This window comes from Danio aesculapii, chromosome 22 (assembly GCF_903798145.1).
Source record: "Danio aesculapii chromosome 22, fDanAes4.1, whole genome shotgun sequence".
Taxonomy (NCBI): Eukaryota; Metazoa; Chordata; class Actinopteri; order Cypriniformes; family Danionidae; genus Danio; species Danio aesculapii.
In genome coordinates, this window is record NC_079456.1 from 23,944,755 (window position 1) to 23,969,754 (window position 25,000).

The following is a 25,000-nucleotide window of genomic DNA, read 5'->3' on the forward strand; positions in this document are numbered from 1 at the left end:
CTGACACAAATCCATAAGTAAAAGGGCCGCAGCGGCGTCATGTCGGTCAAGACTTTGGGAGGTGAATTCACTAGCATCTTTAGTGCGTTTTAGCGTGTTAGCCTTGCAGCAATCATCAAGTAGATGAAAGTAGACGATAGATGAAATCAGACAAGAGCACGCCATTCGCTAAGAGCTTCGTCACACATAGCGTCATATAAAGGGACCAGGCTTTTTTAACAGGCAAAGGTGTTTCTCAACGCTTTAGGGCAAAACAAACGCTTTGACTGAGGGAACAAGGCGTTTATTCAGCTGTTAATGATTTGTGACAGTAAATGTGTGTTTATTTTATGTGAGATGTGTTGGACAAAAAACATTCTGATCTCTTTTGCATAGCGGGAGAGGGCGAAACCAGTTGTGAAGAACTTTCAGATGGTAAGATCAACCTTGGATTAAATATTAAAAAATTATAGATAGATAGATAGATAGATAGATAGATAGATAGATAGATAGATAGATAGATAGATAGATAGATAGATAGATAGATAGATAGATAGATAGATAGATAGATAGATAGATAGATGGATGGATGGATGGATGGATGGATGGATGGATGGATGGATGGATTGAAACTCGGATGGATGCATGGATGGACACTCGGATGGATGGATGGATGGATGGATGGATGGATTGATTGATTGATTGATTTTAAAATTACATTTACTTAATATTTACTCACCCTCAAGTGGATCCAAACCTTTAAGTTTCCTTTTTTCTGTTGAACACAAAAGAAGATATTTTGAAGAATGTTATAAAACGCTAGTAAACTTAGTGAGTAAAATAATTGACAAACACCTCTCACTGATTTATTTATAGCAGCGACAAAAAAAAAAAAAAATCCACTATTGTGGAAGACTCTTCCCGTCCTTTACCTGGTTTCTTTAAGGTACTTCCGTCTGGTAGACGATATAAAGTCCCTTTAGCAAAAAAGAAAACATTTATTCTCACTGCCATTAGTTTTTAGATATATATATATTTTTTTTTAAATAATTGTGAAAGTGTGTTTTGCTGTTGTGTATGAGCCTATGTCTAAAGACAATTCTCTAACCCCTGTGGGATAGACAATAAAGTTTATTGAATCGAATTAAATTGGAAGCATTGATTTCCATAGTAGGAAAATCAAATACTATGGAAGTCAATGGTTACTGGTTTCCAACATTCTTCACAATATCTTCTTTTATTGTTCAGAAGAAAGATTCAAGTGATGGGAGAGTCACTGGGAGAGTCTGAACTGGCATTAGCACAGTGATGGCTCGTTGATTTAAGCAACGAGCACTATAGTTATTAATAAAGCTGCTAGCACCAAAAGTATGAGTGCTACTCTTCTGCAAGATGGAAAACTCACAGCTTCTAACTCTTCAAACTAAGTGGAGAATAAACCATAGATCATTTTGAGGGATGTAAACTAAAACAAAGGTCCCAACGTGCTTCCTGCTTTACATTTGTAATTTCTATAGTTTACAAGAATCCAAGAGCCACATATTGATGAATAATGTTATGACAGCTGGTTTAACATTGTTACGATTGAATTGTCTTTTGTACAGTTATGAAATAGTTTGATAACAAGCAGGAAATGTTCATGGGCCAGTGGCATGACCCCATTGAAATAATCTATATTAAGGTGTTTAAAAGTAAAGTCTTCTTCTTAAATTAAAACACTATTGCTTTCAGTGCATTACTAAAACTCTAAATCTGAATAACTGTTTTTTTTCATGGTTAATTATCATTTTCTCCCCATATTTGTGTTACATCAACTGATTAATCTATTTCCTTTTGTTTTTTTTGAAAGGCCAAAGATCATGCGAAGCGGAAAATACGCGACATGAAGGACAAGATTACACAAAAGGTGAGTTATCCAGTCTTCTTCCTATCAAACCCCCTCCGTCCCTGTGCATTCGACAGCACCTCCAAAAGCCTAAAAATGCTGTGTGAGAGCTCACCGTCTCTCACATTCACACTCGCACAGACTCATGCCCTCACACTATTTAAGATGGATCACGTGGCTTCACCCATGGCTCGCGCTCGGGGTTTTAAATGGCTTGTGAAACCTGCTTAGCGCTTTGTTCAGGAGTGTACATTTCTAACAAGTGCGCCTCTGGCAATGGGCTGTCATGTCAACCCCCCCCTTTCCCCGGCACCACCTTTCATATTTTTTTGCATATTTCATCAGTGAGCGAGTGATTTCTTCAAAGCTAATGTAACGAGATGTATGTTTCCATAACACTGATGTCTTTGATAAGGCAATTGTGGCGTGAACTGTCAGACCAGGAGCTCAGAAAGGCGGCCCAGAGGAGACGAGACCTCTCACAGTTGATACGCTGGATGTTCGCTGCTGCTGTCGGCTCCGCTTCAGCTAAAGCAAAACAGATTTGAACAAGACTCAAATGAGTCGGAGTTATTGGGCGTGTGTGCATGTGCTTTCGTATAAATAATCATGCAGTTTCCTGCAGCACAAGTCGGCTTGTTGCAGAACATTTCCAATAGCATACACTGTTGAATTGTACGCATATTATGAAAGTTTTGTTCGCGAATTCTCGGCTTAGCTTTTACATTTTGGAGATGATGCTTAAGAGAGGGAATAAAGGAATTAAACGTTTCATGGATGAAATTTGCATGACTGATCTGACCACGAGAAAGATCTGCATAGAAAGTACGATTGAGAAAGTTCTTTCTGCAATAAATTGATTTCATCATCAATTATAAATTTGACCACATCTTGGAAGATGACGAAGTCTAATTGGATCATCTAGTACCTGCTTTGAATCAGGCACATGCAGATAGATTGTGTGTGTGTGCATGTAAATGCCATGGGCATATCTAATAGCTCATAAGAACATGTGTTAGCGACTATTTTGCAAATATTTTTGAGCATATTTGCGAGTTGGTTGATACCCATCGGCTCCCTGCCAACTCCATCGACATCTTCAAGATTACACAGATAAATAAAGGCTCTGGAAACTGTTGCTATGGTTACTACTAAAGTTTGAGGGTAGTGTATTTCTTTCGAACTGCGATCAAAACTTACTGGAATTACCTGTGCAATAAACAATTTCATTGCACAACTTTCAGCCAATCAGAATCAAGTATTTCAACAGACCATGGATTAAAGGTATTTTGAATAACACACGCTTAATTGAGTTCAATACAATGATTTGAAGCCTGAACATGAGTGAAATCTCTTATGCAAAAATAATTTAAATGACTTGAATCCGCCCTCCAGTTTCCACAGAACAATTCTAAAATTTGCTGCACCTTAAAGGGATAGTTCACCCAAACATTTACATCTCCACTTGATTTAGACTGGTTTGAGTTTTTTTGTCCAACACAAAAGTTATATTTTGAAGAATGTTAGTAGCCATGGACTTCCGCAGTATGTTTTTGTACTATGGATGTCAGTTTGAACATACATCAAAATATCTTCTTTTGTTTTCCCCGAAAAAATAATGCTAAAAATAAGGTCAAGGTGCTTCAGGATTGGCCAGCCCAGTCACCAGATATGAACATTATTGAGTATGTTTGGGGTAAGATGAAGGAGGAGGCACTGAAGATGAATCTAAAGAATCTTGATGAACTCTGGGAGTCCATATTCTTTGTCCATTCTAGACATTCTTCAAAATATCTTCTTTTGTTTTTCCTTTTGTTTCTCTGCATTATAAAACTGTGTATAAGTTAAACAATTATTACATAGTTTCTCAATTTTTAGTTTTAAAAACTTATTTAACACACTTATAAATTGTGCATAATAAATCGGGGTACATATTAAGTTTTGGGTGTGATATCTTTTGTACACTACCTGACAAATATCTTGTCATCGATCCCAGTTTTAAGAGCAACAAATAATAACTTGACTTTTAGTTGATCATTTGGAAAAGTGGCAGAAGGTAGATTTTTTTTTCTGATAAATCATCTGTTGAACTGCATCCCAATCATCACAAGCCTTCACATTAAAGTTCCTGAAAGCAAAGAAGGTCAAGGTGCTCCAGGATTGGACAGCCCAGTCACTAGACATGAACATTATTGAGCATACAGTATCTGGGGGAAGATGAAGGAGGAGGCATTGAAGATGAATTCAAAGAATCTTGATGAACTCTGGGAGTCCTGCAAGAACGCTTTCTTTACCATTCCAGATGACTTTATTAATAAGTTATTTGAGTCATTGCAGAGATGTGTGGATGCAGTCATCCAAGCTCATGGGAGTCATACACGATATTAATTCGTTTTCCACTGCACCATGACTTTATAATCTATACTGTACATTATTTCTGTTAAATGACAGGACTTTTTTCTAAGCAAAGTCAGCCCTTACTGTCCTAATTAAATAATTCAAAATCAAGACATGATCATATTTTGTTTTGGTAAAATAATCTAGAGGCCTTTGCCTTTCATATAAACCAAAATAGGTTTCATATAAGTGCAAAAGTTATGTGAGGTAAAAAAAAAACATCCCATGAGTAATCGAGAGCAAGTGATGCAGTGCTTCACGTCTGGTGTGAACCCAGCATTAGACTATGAAAAGCAGATCCCAATAGTAAAGCATTGGAAGAAATTTTACCAAAATGGCCTGACTAACAGGATCGAAATCTGAACTCCTGACCACACATATTCCTATTAAAATGATTTTATTCCACCTTTGCATTAAACAAGATCTTTCAAGGAACTTGGACTTGCTTGTGATAAAACTGTGTACATGTTAAGCCAGTACTGTGCTCCATTTCTCAGCTCTCTCTCTCTCTTGTCTTTTGGCTTGCCGGCAGGACACTGAAGAGGAGGAAAGCCCATACTGTGAAGGTTCTCCCACCAGCACTAAAAGCCTCTCGCCCAGGAGACTTCAGAGGATAGCGGTGAGCACATACATACACACACACACACACACACACACACACATAGTCCAACTCCTGAAAGAAGCGCCCATTTGCACACCAGTAAGTCCGAGTCGACGCGGGGCGGCGTGATTGACAGCTGTGGCTAAAGCGGCCGTGTGTAGTGTGTGTGTTTTGCGTGTGCGATTCAGTGATGTGTTGCCAAGCTCAGGCAGGGAAGCGGTGAGCCCCCCCATGGACGCGGGAGGTGGCCTGGATTCATACCATACACTGGCCTGCCTCCATTTCCAAACCCCAAATAGGCCGCGGTTGGTTCACGAAAACCACATTTTGGACTGAGGTTTTGCTAGGTTTGTTAGCTAAAAGTGCTATATGCTTTAGTTTTTAACATTTTTTTTGTTTTTGTTTGTCTTGAAAACCATATTTTAGTATGTTAATTTGCGTTTTATATCCTCTAATTAGTGCTATTGTGACTAAGACCTACAGCTTTATAGATTTGTGTTTGAGTAAAATATAAATATAGTTTTATTCCTTAAACCAGGGGTCTCAAACTCAAATCTGTGGGGCTCCATTTCAGTGACTGACAATTCATAGGAGGGCCGTTTTAACATACAAGCACAAGAAAAAAGTGGACACTGACATAATTGATGCTTTTTGTTTCTTGTTGTACATATTGACGGGGTAGTTTAAATTCATATGAAAATTCTACAAATAAAAGTTATAATAATTATTATTCTGTCCCAACCAATTGTATTGTCCCAATAGTGTAAGAACAGCCGAAAGAAGTTTGGGTAACTTAAGTGACTTTACTGGCAATTGTTCTTCTCAATATCTTTCTTTTTTTTTTTTGTAAAACTACAAGAAAGAGGGGAAAAGTATGTACATATTCACATTTACTTTAACAGGTTCAATACAACTAGCAGTTCTATTTTACTAATGTACATAGTTTTTATGCAAATCTTAATAAGCATGTGAGGAAAATCTCATAAATGAGACCATTTGAATCGAATATTTGCGAATTGATCATATTTGTTACACCACCAGCATAATGTGTAAGTCATAGGTCTCAAACCCGATTCCTGGAGGGCCGCAGCTCTGCACAGTTTTGCTCCAACCCTAATCAAACACAGCTGATCCAACTAATCAAGGTGTTCAAGACTACTTGAGACTAGTACGCAGGTGTGAGTTGGAGGTGGTTGGAGTTAAACTATGCAGAGCTGCAGCCCTCCAGGATTTGATTTTGAGACCATTGGTGTAAGCCATGAAGACATGTTTGTACAACAAAATACAAGTGGTAGAAAACTGATAATAATCAAACTACCCTTGAATATTTACAAAACTAGAGCTTTAGTGTAAATAGAGCACTTATTTCAACATTTAAATCAGCCACAGAATTAAAAGGCATGTGTGTTACTCTTGACCGCACACTGAGAAAACGAAAGTAAAACTAATCTAATTGCAGGACTTTAAATGTTGACTAGGTGGCAGGTCAATACCATAAGTGGCTAGTGGTTCAAAAATACCTGTTTTGGCGGGCTGAATCGTTATATTTTTGATGTCAGTTGCGGGCGGGAGCGAGGAGAAGGGCAGGCTGTAAATGGCACGCAGGCCAGCAGTTTGGGATCCCTGCTTTTACTACTATGTAATTTCTTTAAAATTTAGAATCAAAAAGATCTCATTTAGAGATTTTTTTTTGCATAAAATAACAAAAAAGTGATGTGTATTTATTTTACAGGTTACAACCCTAACCCTAAATGTAATACAAACATTTTAACTTCAGGAGAGCTAAGAATTCAATATTTGGTGGAAAAACGTTGTCGCAACAAATTAAAACATTTGTTATTTTGACTAGCAGTCATATTCTGAGAGGGGAAAGCAAATGTCAATAGTTTTTTTTATTGTAGATTTGGACGAAATGCTATCATAAATTCATGGAATAATATCAGTATTAACATTTTATTTAAAGGGCACCTATTTTACCCCTTTTTCAAGATTTAATATATGTCTTTTGTGTGTCCAGAATGTGTCTGTAAAGTTTCAGCTCAAAACACCCTTCAGATTATTTATTATAGCTTTTAGAAAGTTGGAATTGTCTGCTCTGAACACATTATAGCTCTTTTTTGTGGCCTGTGCCTTAAATGCTAGTTCTCCCCACCCACCGTTCCCACGTGCCTGTCAGAGTGTGCCTAAATCTCCGCCTCGGCTGCGTCAGATAAACAGCACAGTGACAGACATGATCTCACGTAACGTTTGTGAGAAATACTACAGTAAGAACTTACCAAATGATTATTTGATGTATTTGTTGTGGAGTTGCAACTATGAGTCAAACACAATGTCGTTACGAAGTTCACACACACACACACACACACACACACACACACACACACACACACACACACACACACACACACACACACAGTGCGCATGTTAACCATTGCACTGTTTTTGAATACAAATGTGACAGGATGCATGTTAATATCCACTGCTGTATGTTAATGTACAAAACAAACCTGTTTTAACATCTACAATCCGTTATTGAAGAGTCTTCTTTTATAGTTGTATTGGCATGCGGCTGTGGTGATAAAGACGGTAAATTCGCTGTAATTCATTACAAACACGCACTGTTTTAGAAACGTTTTAAACTTGTAAAACTCATTCGTGATCACATTTGATGATGATTGATGATCACAGAGAGCTGAACAGATCTTTTAATCCCTGCTTTGCACACGTCCTCTCTTGTTGATATTATTATACATGTTACTACGGAGACATGTTAATACGCGGCTGTCAATCAATTCGGTGGGCGGAGAAACCATACTCCTACGTCATGTTGCGGTGGGCCTCAAAATGGGAGGGATTTGGATCCTGTTTTAACGTAGGAAATTTCAAAAAATAGACTTATTGTGTTTATATCAGCACAATATGACTGTGGACACACTATACCTGCACACAGTTCTGTCCAAACAGCTTACAAAAGATGATTTAAATCATAGGTGCTCTTTAAGCACATACCTTATAAACATAGTGAATCAGATCAACTGAGACCTGTCAGGTTTTCCATAGCTATGAACTGTGAATCATGAACTATGATTGTTCAGAGACTGAACTCGCACACACATACATTTATGTAGTTTATAAAAAGGTCAAATTCCTGAATACTAAATAGGCATATCATATATTAATACGTCCATGAATATACTGTTTTCCATAATATGCGCTCATTAAGTATTAAATGTAGTCCTTTGACTTTGCATCCTAGCTAGAGTTGTGGCTTGGTTTGCTGTAGGTTCTGCTCTCCTTGCACTGTAACACACCTCTTATCCTCAAAAAAGGCAAACACACATGAGCATTTCCTCTCTGTCCCTTATACTGACGCCCATAACCACTAGTCTGTGCGCTCAGGAATTCCCATGATGCTCTTGCTGCATCGATCTGCACTTTTCTTCAACCTCTCACTCTCTCTCTCTCTCTATATATAGTAGATGTTGAGGTAATTTTGTTAATCTTTGCAACATGAAATAGTCTACATTGATTCTGATAGATCATTTATTGATATATTTAATTTCCTAAAATTTGTATCATTTTAAACCGTTTTCTGCCCATGCATAAACTAAGATTATGTATTTCTATTTTTAAGTTTGTATTTGTTTGTTTTTTTATTCTGTTGTATTGAAATGTTTTCTGATGGAAATTATCTATTTGAATATATTTTAAGTGTATATTATTAATTTATTCTTAACAATGTTACATAATCCTTCAAAAGTCATTGTAATATGCTGACTTCTATAATTAAAAAAATTATTAACAATAAAGTTATTAAACAATAAATTATTATAAACTATTTGTTTAATATAAAACAAGTAGAGATATAAATGACCAAGACACACAGTCAGTAGCATTAACTGGCCAAAAACCTAAAACTAAAATTAAGCAATACAAATATTAGAACGTTTCAAATCAACTGTTAATAAAAAGTTACTTATTTATACTAAAATAACACACATCTTAAAGATCAGCTGATTCGAATGTCATCATCACTCAATTAAATGGGCAATATCAGTGGTTATCAGCTGATAGATATTGGCCATTAGGGGCCTTCTGGCTGTTATCATCCATCCTCATGGTTAATCAGCTATAGATCACATATGGCTGTGGCCGGAAGTTAATGAGAATTATTTATATTATTTCTTAAATTTCCTGTTACTTGTATTTTATTAACGTCTACCCCTACCTTAAACCCAACCGTCACAGTAATGTAAAAACAGATCTGGATCTGGAGTCTTCTCTATTAGTATAGCTGATTAACCATGTGGGTGGATGATAACAGCCTTCTGAACCTACCAGTAGGCACAGAAGGCCCCTACTGGCCCATACCTATCAGCTGATAACCACTGATAACACTTTTTCAATCGAGTGATAACATTCGATGCGGGTGGGAAGATGCACTTAAAATAGATGTTTTTTTAAAACATTAAGAATCTTTTTACTGTCACTTGTCTTGAAACTGAAATATTTTTAGCTGTTTAACACTATTAAAAATGTTCTCTGTCAAGTGAAAGTGTATTTAGTTTTATTTAATACATTTATTTTATTGTGTTAGACCCAGAAAGTAAAATGTAAGACTTTCTAACAAGCATTCTTTCTGACTGTAGTCACCTCTCATGTTTGAATATTTTAAAATAAAGCTACCGGTTCATAAATTGCCTAGTCAGACACACACACACACACACTCACACACTCATCATGTATCATTAAAATTGTCCTTTGCTTAACACTCGCTTTTCAGCAACTGCAACTCAGCAACCTGAATGCTGATCAGAAATGCAGAGCTGAATGGCGCAAGTGTTGATTAGCTGTAAAAATAGCTCACTTCCGGCACCAACAGCCAGCCCTTGTTGCCCTTACATGCTCACACCTCTGTGGCCCGTGTTAGAAGGGCATTGGACAAAAGCCACAGCCGGCCTGATCCTCCCCATCACCCTGCAGGCTTTCCATCCAGCCCTTCATTAACACGCCTATTAGCTGCATCCTTTATGAGGAGAGAATGGCGTCAAAAGTATGGAGACGGAGCTCCTCCAATTAGGAGCTTTTCTAAAGGCAAGACACTGCAGGTCAGTAGGGTAAAAACTATATATAATATAATTATCACCATACTTAAATAGTTGATTGATTACATTTATATTGTATAACAAGTAAAATGTCGATCGGATATGCAAATTAGGTTCAATATGTGGTAATTTGCATACATTTTTAGCCCAAAAATCTGAAGCCAGATTTAAAATTCTTGTTCTGCTTTGTCATTAATTTATATTTGAGTCAGAAATATTGAAAGATAAGTTTTTTAACTTCTAAAAATTGTCAAAAAAAAAAAGATATGAATAAACTCTGCAGTTAGGTGTTTGTAAGCGCTGCTGAAGTGGTGATAAGCTGTGTTTACATTCAAAGAACTAGAATATTGCATAAAACGTTTGCAAATAAAACACAGTTTCCATCCAATGAGTCAAGGAGAACAAAATCAGCACTTCTTGATAAACTAAATATCAAAAATAAAAACGGAATTTGTGGTGGTAAAAGAAAGATATGATTGCACGATGGCTTTTAGAGGCGTGACGTAATAACACTGAACCACTTTGCCTAAGGGATTTTACAATTTCCAAAACAGCATTTGAAATGTTTTATAAAGTTGTGAGTCTGCTGGTTTGTCTATTAATGCCATCCCCATCGCACCTATTTTTGTCATCACATGATCTGTTAAAATAAAACATCACACAACTTTTTTTTTTTGGAATTTATTCGGTAAATGAGTGTCCTTTTTTTTAAAATGTGCATTTGATGTTATCGGGTTTATGTTGTAATCATTTATAATTTGATGCTATCGGCTGCGTAAAACATATGCTGGATGAGTGAACGGGTTATTCTGCTGTAACGACCCCTGATTTATAAAGGGAATAAGCTGAAAAGAAAATGAATGAATAAATGATATTATCGGATAAAAAGTTTATTCGTCTCTACATCTACCTATAGTTACAATAAGAAATACATTTTTTATGTGTGTTTTTTTTCTAAATGTATGCGCATCTTGGTGTTTTTAATGCAATATTCCAAAATGCTCATAAAAAGGTGAATAAAAACAGCTATATATAAAGAGACAACTTGTTTTGAGAATACAACCTTTAAAAGTATGATTAATTGAAGTTTACAAACACAATTTGACAACATATAACAAATGAAACACCTAAAAGTGAATTTGGGAAGGTTTTATTTGTGCTAAACTGACAAAAAAAAAAAAAAAACACAATAAAAAGCCAAAACCTTAAAACAGGCAGCTTCATGTGAGCTGTGTTTTTGCCTGCACTGCATTGCTTTAAGGTGACACTGTCCCAGACGAGACCCCCCCCCCCCCCCAACTTGTCATATTTGTGTGCGCAACAGCCACAAAAACCATCCTAGTGATCAATGAACAAATCAATCGAGTCATCGTTATGTCTAACAGAAAGCAAAAGAGCAGGAGGTGACAGAGGTTCAGCGGCAGGATGACCAACATCATTAAAACTAGAAAAGTACTGACGTATAATTAGAGACAAATGCTGTAAGTGGTGTTATAAAAGTGTGGGACTGCTGGTGAAAATGCTGGTTATTTAATACGATATAACAATAGATTTAGCTGCTGAATGAATTTGGATGTGATTATATTTAATGAAAATATTTAGTAGATTTTTCTCTTTTTTTATCTCCGGTATTTCACCGGTTTTTGATTTAGTGAGGTAATCAAGACCCTGATGCAAATAAATTGCTTCGCATTTTAAATAAATAAATGGATATGAAATATTGATTTAGGTTGGATTAATGTTGGTATGTGAGAAGGAAGACACACGAGGGATGAAACCTGCTCTGCAATTATTTAACAAATGTTAATTGCACTTACTCAATGTGAAATTCTATAGAAACATTTTTTAATATATAAAATATTTTCAAATAAACTATTTAATTATAAAAAATTATTTAATTTAATATAAAATTGATCATATAAATAATTTTATACAAAAATTAAATGCTAATATAACACATATATTTTTATAGCCATATATTTATTAAATAATTCAATTCATATTTGTAAGAATTATACACACAAGCATGAACAGGTAGTGTTTATATTAATTCCACTTAATTCTAGAATTTATATTTATATTAACATTAACAATGATTTATAAATTCTGTAGCAAATATATTGCTCCTGATTAGCTGATGTTAGTTAATACTGTAAGCTTAATGCAAAACATTACCATAATTTTATTACCACAATGTTGCCAAGTTTCTCTGGATTTATTAGGTATGGCTTTGATTAAAACTCCCTCAATTCCAATAAGTTCCAATGACATGTCTTCCCAATTTAAATACTACCACTCTAATTGCTGCCATTAAGAGCACAACTGCCTGGAAAATAGCAATTTGTTGAAATAACGAATGTTTTCATTTGTTGTATTTGGAAATCAGAGTTTTTCCAAGAAATACAGATTTCTTAACTCCTAAGCAATTAAAACACTGATATTGTGTTAACTAAAAATGAACATAAACATGTCTGAAAGCATGCCGCGCAATAAGATGCGAGTCGTGTTTGGCGTGATGTGTTGCGATATTCAGACCAGCACAACCTTAATTTTCCCGTTTTGCACCACATTGTTTAAATAGCAAATCCATTTGCACCATTTTGTGAACTCATGGGTGTGCCTGTCTAGAATGGAGGTGTGTTAAGGCGCATTGTTGGAGCGTTGCTATTATGAGAAATAAAATAGACTGCGCAATTGACCAACTGAAAGCAGGTATAAAGTCTAGCGTGGAGCATGTTAGTTGTGCGTCTTAAATGTGTACACATTACTTAATACATGCAGGATGTCCAGCAATACACAAAAATCTTTACAAATGAAAAATAATTAAAGGATTAACATGTTACAAAAATTATTATTTTCTACATAAATATAAAGACCACTGCCTCCATGCTTTTCATCTCAGGGGGCTTTTTTTCAGTTTATTCATGACAACTTGCTTTTATATAATGTTATTATTATTATTATTAGCAGTATTATTTATTATATGTTATATTTATATTTATTTTTATTTTAATAAAAACAAGCTTAGATTTGTCCACCTGTCAGGTTTTGGACCATATGGGGCATTAGAATAGGACGTGTGTTTGGATATAACTTTTTTCTTTCTTTTTTTTGACCACATTTCATTATTATTGTTCATTTATTCGTTTGCTGGAAATTAGAACTAAATTTTGAAATCGTTTTGAAACAAATCTTTGGGCTTAACAAACGAAATATGTAGGCTAAAGGATGTCCTCAGTGGAGTGCGAGGTTTCCTTATTCACGAAAGTAAAGAGTAAAAGTACAGTAAAGAGAAAGTAAAGATGCCAAATGGAGGAGGCTCGTTCTTTATCCTTGTACTGCAGATGGTCTGTTTAACTTTTCTCGCTAGTGAAGGATTCAGTTTTTCCACTTACAAAGTCCGCCAAGTAAATAGCAAATGCACCATGGCACGACACAACTGACTCTTAAAAGGAATGGGAGATGAGACTTATTGGTTTAATGCACGTTATGCTGAAAACACACTCATAACTCATTAAGAGAACAAGCACAACCCTGTTAGACCATGTGCCAAACCATATTTTTCCGTCCTTAAAATAGCAAAAGTGAATTCAGACATGCCCTCATACTTTAGTGCCATGCTCTTTAGACTTTGCGCCTCGATCGTTAAAATAGGGTCCTAAAGTTGTCCCCAAAAAATCTCAAGAATTGTGTTGTTTCAACTCATTTTAATTAAGCATTTTAATCAAGCAGCAATATCATCAGTTTTTGACTAATAAATGGCTTGTAATATTGCGCTCATTTAAAAAAGTATTAAGATAAACAAATGACACAATAAACGATAGATCATAATATGAATCGATTGACTTCTTATTGTGTCCTTATGATCAAAATACACTCAAAAAATTACGTTTCCTGTTCATTCAAACTACTTATTTAAAATAACACAATTCTTAAGTGTTTTTGTGAGACAATATAATTGTTTTATGTTCAATTCATTTAAATTGGCCAAAATGATTAAGGTAACTTAATCGATTTGTGTTGGGATGACATGAAGGGATTGTGTGGAACCCAACATTTTACAAGTTAACTTAATTCCTTCCTCTCCTTAAATCGATTGTGTGGAACCCGGCATTTTTTACAGTGTACATGGTCACATTGCACAGCCCTATGCAGATGTGCAGGTCAGTGTGAGGAATGCAGCGCAGCAGTGAGAGAGAGAAGTTGAGCAGTGTTTTGTGGCTCTGGCTCAGTACAGTATGAGGTGCTGGTTTTCAGGTCGAGCCTCGGGGCCTGTGAAAGCCAGACTGGGTGTCAGTAGCAGAGCCTCGGGCACAGAAGAGCTGATCTCTATCACCCACTGAAGCTGTGTATATATGTGTGTGTGTATCTCCTCTGAGTGGCACACAGCCTCTGGGGAATCGCACACACACACACACACACACACTGGATGAAGCCGGCAGATGGATCCCCTATAGCCGTGGCCAGTTCAGCGGCGCTGCATATTAAAGAGTCCAAAAAGCTCTGTTCAAGTTGTGTATAATTCATACTCACTTCCTGCTCCGGCTTATGGGCTTCCACCTTCATTTACATAGAGCCCTGAGCAGTGACCACTGTAAACATGATAGCAGTCCACTCTTCGAGACGTCAATGCATGAGGAAATGTATTCAGAGTATCCAGAAAAGAGGATTCAGATTTGAGAAGATAGTTTGGAGTTTGTTTGTTTGTTTGTGGATGGTTTTAAAAATAATATTCGAGCTTTAACTTGGTGAGACGTTGCTGGTGGTGAATGGGATGGGATAATCAGCTAGTTTTCACTATACTTCTGCTGTCGATTTAAAAAAATATATATATATATTCAAAATGAGCTTATTTGCATACATTAGAACTTTGTGCTGATTTGCATACATTTCTAGAACAATTAGATTATTGGATGAAGTCAGAGCCAAATTATAATTTTTGTATGCCGTTTTAGAGCTAATACACTGAAAAAAAATGTCTGCAAAATTGACCAAACAATTGTGTTGAATTTAAACAAACAAAATTAATTTAGTAATGTTCAACGTTATGTGTTTGTTTAAATTCAGCCCAAATAAATTGTTTACAACTGCTTACCTTAAAAAAGTAAATCCAAGGAATCGTCTTTGAATCATTTTTTTGCAGTGTAGTTATCAATATACTTCAGTTACTAAATTTTTCATTGTAGAAATGTTTGATTTAAATATGCAAATGAGCATTATTTTATTGACTTTTTGCTGATTTGTATTCATTTCTAGCACAAATTTGAATATTGTGTAATTTAGAGTATAGCTGATAGTTATCATTGTATTTCCGTTAAGTACTGCTACTGATTTTTGTTTTATAGTTAGGTTTAAATATGGAAATTAGACATTCTATTGTTAACTTTGTGCTGATTTACATTCATTTCTAGAACAATTGGAACGAATTGGATGAACCAAATTATTATTTTCATATGCAATATTAGAGTTTAGCTAATAGTTATCAATATACTTCAGTTACTGAATTTTTAAATGTTAAAAATGTTTGTTTTAAATATGCAAATGAGCATTATTTCATTAACTTTTTGCTGATTTGGATTCATTTCTGGCACAAATTTGAATATTAGATGAACCCATTGAAAACATTTTGAACCTATGCCATATTAGAGTATAGCTGATAGTTATCATCGTATTTCCGCTAAGTACTGCTACTGATTTTTGTTTTATAGTTAGATTTAAATATGGAAATTAGACATTCTTTTAGTAACTTTGTGCTTATTTTCATACATTTCTAGAACAATTGGAACATTTAGATTATTGGATGAAGTCAGAACCAAATTATTACTTTTGTATACCATATTAGAGTTTAGCTAATGGTTATTAATATACTTCAGTTACTGAATTTTTAAATGTAAAAGTGTTTGATTTAAATATGCAAATGGGAATTATTTCATTAACTTTTTGCTGATTTGCATTCATTTCTTCCACAAATTTGAATATTGGATGAACTTATAAATTCTTTTTTGAACCTATCACATATTAGAGTATAGCTGATAGTGATGATTGCGCTTCTGCTGAGTTTTGTTTTATAGTTAGGTTTAATTATGGAAATTAGATATTCTTTTGTTAACTTTGTGCTGATTAGCATACATTTCTAGAATGATTGAAACGAATTGGATGAAGTCAGAACCATATTATAATTTTTGTATGCCATATTAGAGTTCAGCTAATAGTTATCAGTATACTTCGGTTACTGAATTTTTAAGTGTTTGATTTAAATATGCAAATGAGCATTATTTCATTAGCTTTTTGCTGATTTGCATTCATTTCTTCCACAAATTTGAATATTGGATGAACTTATCTTTTTTTTTTTTTACCTATCACATATTAGAGTATAGCTAATAGTCGTTCTTCATACTTCTGCTAACTACTGCTACAGATTTATTTACAGTTAGGTTTGAATATGCAAATAAGGCATTCATTTCATTAACTCTGTGCTAGTTTGCATATGTTTCTAACACAAAAATCTAAACATTGAAGTCAGGTTCAAAATATATTTCTTTATTTGACATATTAGAATAATTGTAATTGAAATATACAGATGCAGATTGATAAAGCAGCAATTGGGATGCGTAAATCTATACTGGAAATGAATTTGTACTCAAAAATCTGTGAAATGGATTTTATATATTGGAAATAATTTTAAATTTGTATGTAAATTAAAGATGTAGCGTCCCATTTTGACATCTACGCTAAATAAGATTTCCAAACTTGATTTGAAGTGCAAGGACCTGATATTAATGTTTCAGATAACATATGACTGAAAAAGTTCTCTCATCATTCAACAACTTGCATTATTACTAGCATATATAATAAGAAGAAATATGTAATCATATATCATAGTGAATTTAAAAAGATAACACTACGAATTACTTCATATGTTGGGGCTGTTCTGTCATCCTTAAACATAGTCTTTAAGCATGTCTTCAAATTATTGCAAAAAATGCCCTTTTAACCTATTACACTGAGTGACATCTGATCAGATATCTTCTATAAATCATGTATTATAGTCCTTATTATTGCTTAAATAAAGCTAAATAACACATTCTAATCTTTGGGGGGAAAAAAGTCCACTCGCATTGTTTTGATGTCTCAAGTCTGTTGAAGATGAAATTATATTTAGCCACCTCATAGATGTTGTATGGATTGGCGAATGTGCAAACGTGTGAGCTCGAGCTCCCAGCGAGAGCTTTTGTGAAACTGTGCAGGTCTGGAGGACTGCCAGCGTGGAGATGGATTCGTTGGGTGTCAAAAAACATTGACGTACAAATGGAGAGAAAGCGCTTTTGGCCGGTGGACGTTTTGCTGCAAGCCGCACATCTGCATGAGACAGAGACGCAAAAAAAAAAAAAGAAGAAGAAGAAAAAGAAAAACCCTCTCGGCTGTAACCAAAGTGCCACCTACTGGATGCTCACAGACGACACGTGTGTATATATAAAAAAAAAAACATCCAGACTCTCTGATATTGGGAAAGTTGCTTTTAGCTGGAGCCAGTTGGAGGGTCTTGGGCTTTGTTTAAAGGCGAACTGCTTGAATAGCTCAGCAGACGCTGGCTTAAGTTTTGGCTTGGAGGCGCAGGGGGTTTTGTTTGCATTTTCCAGGCATATCTTCCCTTTTCTGCTCCCTGCCAAGCGCATGAGATCAGTGCCTGGTCTGAAATAGCATATGAAATATATAATGTAAGCCTGGCTATTAAATCGACGAGACGATTGGCTGCAATGTAAAGCCCTGTTGCCGCTTCTTACAACTTGGCCACGCTCGAAGCAAAAGATGAGTTTTTTTTTCCTCTTAAAGCGGCCCGCCCTGACAAGAGAGATGAAGTTTTAACGGTTTTCAAGTCGCCGTTGAAGAGCGCCATGTCTGTGTGTCGCTTCGACTGAAGACGGACTGTTTTTCCGCGTGGATCTGAACGGGAGCGGAGTGATTTAGGGTACATGTAAAAGAAGCCAATGGGCAGTTTGGTTTTCCAAATCGGCGGTTTTGAAACAGTGGCTATTATTTTATTTCATACCCTGACTCTTTTCCTGGCCTTTGACTTTGTTACACCACTCACTTTGGAAAGAATGAAGCGATGGTAAAGTTAAAGGGATATGTGAAGATTTACTCTCCATTTAGTCACCCTCAAGTGGTTCCAAATGTTTGAGCTTCTTTTTTCTTCTTCTGTTGAACTAAAAAATAGAGTGAATGATAACAGGGCTTTGATTTTTAGGTGAACTGTCTCTTTAAGAACTGACTTTCTTTTAGAGGGATAGTTCACCCAAAAATATTAATTTCTCATCATCCAATTTCCAAATTGTTGGACTTTCTTTCATCTGTTGAACACAAAAGAAGAGATTTTGCTATCTTGGGAAGACTTTATTTTGATGGTCCTTATTGCACATTTTGTTGACTAAAAGTTGCAATTCAACTACACACCAAATAGTTCTCATTTGAGTATTATTAGACTGTCTGCTTAATATCTGCTAATACTGCTAGTACTTTGCAAGTACATGTCAATTTACACTAACCCTAACCCCAACCTAACAATCTACTTAAAATCTAATGAGATTAATTTGGCATGTAGATCCAATGTAGCAAAATGCGTTAAAGGGACCATCAAAATAAAGTGATACCGATATCGTCCATAGTAATTTTTTTTCCTACTAAGGACGTCAATAGATCTTTTTTTAACCCTAACATCCTTCAGAATATCTGCTTATGTGTTCAACAGATGAAAGTAGGGATGTCCTGATCATTTTTTTTTTTTTGCCCTCGAGTCAGAGTCATTTGATTTTGAGTATCTACCAGTACTGAAACCAATCCGATACTTCTATAATATATTAAAAAAGAATAAAGAAGAGTGAGGAAACAGATCCAGGATGTTCCTTATTATATATATATATATATATATATATATATATATATATATATATATATATATATATATATATATATATATATATATATAAAATTGTTATTATTATTATTCGATAGTCGAATCCAGATACGAAGGTAACATCCGATTCCGATAGAGTCTGAAACCACGTGATCGAGCACAATTTCAGTTTAGAACCACTTGAGTCTGAGTAAATGGTGAATGGTAAATGGTTTCTTCTCAACTTCTCAACTTCTCAAAAAAATGTATTGTGATTTTTATTTTTTACATTTTTTTGATAAAAGTTATTCTTCATTGTGAAACATACTGCACATATGTTAATTGCATTCAATCACAGTCACTATGTTATTTTAATCTAAGTTATTTTTAGGAGTTTCATGAAATCAAATTGAAAATTAATTCTGTCCATTTTGTCTATTTACAAAATTTTTTGCTTCATTTTCTCAGAGCGAGCACAAATTGCAAAGTCCATCAGACCTTATCAGTCAGTGAAGGACAGTGACAATATTTTCTCTTTATGGGCACATTTTAATAAGGTTTTTATGACTTTTGCTGCTTGTTCAAACTGCTTAGTTATTAAGTAGGGGACTTAACAGTTTTTTCTTGAATCCACTTAAGTTTGGGGGGAGGGGGTGGGGGGGACATAATAGTTTTTTTCTTGAATCCACTTAAGTTTGTAAAAACGATTGAGTGAACTGCTCCCAACCGATTTGTGTTGGGAGAACATGTAGGAATTGTGTGGAATCCAGCATTTTGTTCCTTCGTACTATATAAGAATTTTTCAGCATAATATATTATTGTTATGGTCTGTAATATCTTTAGTTTTTTTACAATGAGGAATGTAAATATATATACTTTATAATTTAAAAAAAGATGAAAAAAAATCATGACTTTGGACACCAAATGTTTCTGTAATTATAGAATTAATGATAAACCTGTGGTTTTACATAGAACTGACTAAATGTGTTGAGAGAACTAATGGAAATTTAGTGATGGCTAACTTTTGTCTTTTGTTACTTTCCTTAAATCATCTATTATGCATTTTGAAGCATAATTATTGATTTGATTAGGCTATCATTAATGTTACTACTTCACATGTACTGTAAAAGCCAGAGTATAGACCTTTTGTTTAGACTTGGGTCAGTAGAGTGCATTAGTGATGTCCACATTGTCAGCGGTGTTGCTTTGTAAGAATTTTGTCTCGGGATTTTTTTTTTTTTAAGTCTCTGTTAAAACATATTGATCCATGAACCATATTAACCAGTCTTAAACTAAACCACAACATTACAAAGTTTGATTTAAAGCAAAGAATTGAATGTAAATCAGACAAAAGAACACTGTGTACCGAAATGTAATCAGGGAAAGAGCTTCAATCACATGAGGCATTTCAAATGACGCAATCAAATAAAAAACTATTCATCTAAAGTTATTAGTTATATATCTATAGAAACAAGTTTATTAACAATATGTGTATTATATAAGTAATATAAGTCACAGAGTAAGACACAAAAAATCACAGGAGGTTGAATAATTCTGACTTCCACTGTATATACACAAATATTAAAGTAATTTGAGTATTTAAAGTATTTAAGAGACCAACTATGGATACTCATTTTACATTTACATTTGACAGATGCTTTAATCTAAAGTGACTTTGAAATGGACACAATAGAAAATTATCAATACTTTAGCATAACTTGGTAGCAGTGGTGGAAAGAGTGCTGAAAAATCATACTCAAGTAGAAGTACCATTACTTGCTTAAAAATGTAGTGCAAGTGGAGTAAAAGTATCTGTTGAGATAGAGTTAGGTCATGACGTCAGATGACAAAAATTCAATGTTTAGCCAGTATCTAAAGACAAAGTTATTTTGATCACTAATAACAACGTCAAATGACGTTGATATTTGGATGATTTTAGGTTGTGTTAGAAAGTGACCAAAATGCAACGTCGAGCCAACATCTTAAATCATATTGATGTCAAAAACTGGCATTAGTGCGTCAGGTATGGCAACCAAAATCCAACGTCTGATAAATATAGTGGTAACGTCCACACAATGTCATGCTGTAACATCATTAGATGTGATATTTGGTTGTTTTTAGAATGGACTTTGGACATTGACGTCGGCCTGACATTGAGTTCTGACGACAAACCGATTTTCATGTCCAAAAACGTCCCCACAACATTGAGCTAAAACGTCAATCTGACGTCATGTAGACGTCTTGTGCCTGCTGGCTGTTTAGATGCATTGACATTCATCTAAACAGTCTCTGGGTCAATGCGTGTAAAGATTTTGGACATCTTCTTGGACACTTTTAATACTTACAAACAGTTTGGTGCATTTATAAATCGCCCATGTCTTGAGGTAGTTTATTATGACATGATTTACCCTCTTTGTGCGATTTGATTGGACAGGAAACAGAGGACTGGTTTCTAGTCCCCATAGTCAAGAAAAAATAAAGTAGTGACTGCAGGTTGAAGGAAAGTGAAGTGAAAGTACCAACACTGCACTAAAATGTACTCAATGGAAAGTAAAAGTACACATTCTTAAAACTACTTAGTAAATTACAATTTCTGAGAAAAACTACTCCATTGCAGTCATTTGAGTATTTGTAATTTGTTACTTTACACCACTGCTTGCTAGAAAGCTAATTATAACTAGGGCCAGACGGAATCTGCGGATGTTTTTGCTATTTCTGCGGAGAATTTTGGTAAAAATCTGCGGATTTCTGCTGAATTATTTCGGGAGTCTCATAACTAAAACCTTAATATGTGAAATAAAAAATAATATCTTTTGAACTTTTATTTAATGTTTACAATGCAAATCCAATTAGATTCACTTTATTTGGTAAACAAAACAAGTCTCTCATATGATAGATCTACTAAAAGACAGAAAATATTACTGTACAAACTGCATTGTACATAAATCAGATGAACCTTTTCATATTAGTCAATAATGTTTCTGTAATTAATTAAAAACCTAAATAAATATAGATTTACACACATTTACTCAAGCAAATAAACAGAATTAATGATCGGCTAAAAATCTGTGGAATTCTGTGAAAAATCTGTGGAATTCTGCGTGCACAGATTCCGTGTGGGCCTAGTTATAACTCAAGAATAGACAATAAATGTTAGTTTTAGAAAGACTAACATATAAAATGACTTTTAACACATGTATTTTCTTGTATGCGTTACAGGTCTGCTATTTGTGTGTGTGTGTTTCAGTAGAAGGTGTTTGAGATGCAGGCCTGGTGTTGCCATCCTGCGCTCACCTTGTTTTAATAAACACCTCTGCTTGTAGAAAACACAAGAGAGAGGCCAGTCTCTCTGAACAGCGGAGTCTGCTTCACAACTCAAGGGGCTACAAAACTGCAAACACAAACACACACACACACACAGCAAATGAATGTGACACAGTTCCGCAGGTGCATCCAAACCCCTTCACTTAAGCCAAAGTGGCTTGCCGGCCAGATTTATGGCCCTGACACAGGAATCCATTAAAGCCTTTTGGAGGATTCAAGGCCTGAACCCCCCGTAATCGCTTTCATTATAGCTGCCGGCTACTAGCGAGTGGGGCAATCAGTGCCCAACATGTGTTCCTGTTTATTTCAATGGCAAAGTGTTCGCTACACGCATCTCTCAGCTATTTTTATGGACAGGGTGGCCGTTAACCCATTCTGCATGCACCGATACCCAAGATTTTCGCCCAAGCTATTACAGCAAGCCTTGACCAGTTGATCCGTCCGGTTAGCAACGTAGCGTGACGTTTTCCTCGCGCCTCAGGCTCAGCGGTTTAGTGGCGTGCTTTGATAATGTGGCAAACGGCAGTTTATGGCCTACTTTAGTGAGTGGCGGCGCGTTTGCGTGTGCGTTTGCGTGTCGTGGACGGCTAGTTAATGGCGAACCCTAAAGCCTGGGGCCGCCGCCGCGTGAAGCTGTGCCCAATAATGCTTCAATTCTTTAATTTGCCAATTAAACGTGTTGCACAGGTGTGTTATAAAAGCCAAGGGATTAGCAGACCTGGCACCTTCGGCGGAGACGCGGATTAATGTTGTCGCTTTGTAATGGGGACAAAGTTTTCAAGTTTTTTTTGTTTTAAATATTCCAGAAATGTGTTGCTTTTGTAGGTTAGCTGTGGTTTAACGTTTCAACCTTCTTTTTTTTAGTATCAAAACCTGAAGTCGTCTCCACACATGCTCTATCCTGACAGTTATAACAATGACGACAATGCGAGCAGGTAAGGGTTTTAAGTATATTATTAAAGTATATTAATATTGTTTTGACATTTTGAGGTCTGTCATGGTTTTTTTAATAGAAGACTCATCAGGGATGCGTTTTTTTAGCAATATATATTAAAAACTATTAAATTCAGTAGTATCAATACATTTTATGACTATAAAATGAGTATGGTATCATTTAATGACTATAGTATCATTTATTCCTGTGAATCAAGCTAAATTTAGTTACATGTGATTCTTCAGAGAATCATTGTGAAATGATGATCTGCTGCTTAATTATTATTGGTACTCAATCAATTATTAGAATTCTTCTAATTATCAATGTTGAAAACTGTTGGGCTGCTTTATATGTTTGTGGAATCTTTTAGAAATTATATTGTTTTTTATTATTATAAATGCCTTTACTTTTGCTGTTGAACTATTTAATGTGTTATTTATTATTATTATTATTTTTATTATTATTATTATTATTATTATTATTATTATTATTATTATTATTATTGTTATTACTGTTATTACTGTTATTATTATTTTATTATTATTTATTATTATTATTATTGTTATTATTATTATTATTATTATTATTATTATTATTATTATTATTATTATTATTATTATTGTTGTTATTATTATTATTATTATTATTATTATTATTATTATTATTATTGTTATTACTGTTATTATTATTTTGTTATTATTATTTTATTATTATTATTATTATTATTATTGTTATTATTATTATTATTATTATTATTATTATTGTTATTATTATTATTATTATTATTATTGTTATTACTGTTATTACTGTTATTATTATTTTATTATTATTATTATTATTATTATTATTATTGTTATTATTATTATTATTATTATTATTACTGTTATTACTTTTTTATTATTATTATTAATATTATTATCATTATTACTATTATTATTATTATTATTGCTATTATTATTAATATTATTGTCATTATTACTATTATTATTATTGCTATTATTATTCATTTATTATTATTAATATTAATATTATTATTACTACTACTACTATTATTATTATTATTATTATTATTATTATTATTACTATTTTTATTATTATTGCTATTATTATTATTATTATTATTATTATTATTGCCATTATTATTGCCATTATTATTATTATTTATGTTATTATTATTACTATAATTTTTTTTTCTTGTTATTATTTTATTATTATTAGATTTGATGAATAGATTTATTATTTTCATTTCATCTGAAGTCATTTTGTATTTGATCAATTTATTTTCTAAATTTCAAGGTTTCTGATATTAATTTAGTTAGTCTGAGTAAAGGTAAAAAGATTCTGTGTCAGTGGTCTCCACAAAAACATGAAGCAACAGTTTTTAACACTGCTAAAATTAATAAATGTTTCTTGAGCAGCAGTTCACCATATTAGAGAGAATTTCAAACATCATGGTTGCGGATATAACTGAGGACGCGGGTGGTGAGGGAGGTGTCGCGGACGCCGCCCTCTCTATTTTGCCGCCCTAGGCGGCCGCCTAGGTCGCCTCTATGGACGCGCCGGCCCTGGTCAAATCTGTGTCAGTTCAGTTTTCAGAGTTTAGTTCTCTTCAGTGTGGTTTAATTTTCACTGCTAAAAGTCCAAACACTGAAGAGCAAATCCATCAATATGCAGCTCCACAAGTCCCAAACCAAGCAAGCCAGTGGTGACAGTGGCGAGGAACAAACTTTACCAAATGACGAAAGTGAAGGAAAAATAAAACTCGAGAGAAACCAGGCTCAGTTGAACATGACCATTTCTCCTCTGTGTGCATAGACATCTCATATATGCTATAAAATTGCTGGTTAACTAAAATAAAAACTTATATTTGATCATAATGCAA

At 34.4% G+C, this 25,000-nt stretch overlaps 1 protein-coding gene across 2 annotated transcripts in view; it reads left to right on the plus strand.

Moving 5' to 3' along the window:
• The window catches only part of dennd1b (DENN/MADD domain containing 1B), a 187,514-nt gene that overhangs the window by 157,566 nt on the left and 4,948 nt on the right, over positions 1-25,000 (plus strand). For both annotated transcript variants that reach the window (XM_056448448.1, XM_056448449.1), the window contains 4 exons: positions 376-414; positions 1,829-1,885; positions 4,794-4,880; positions 23,049-23,119. In XM_056448448.1, the coding sequence (XP_056304423.1) occupies positions 376-414; positions 1,829-1,885; positions 4,794-4,880; positions 23,049-23,119 (254 nt within the window). The remainder of the gene's footprint in view (positions 1-375; positions 415-1,828; positions 1,886-4,793; positions 4,881-23,048; positions 23,120-25,000) is intronic.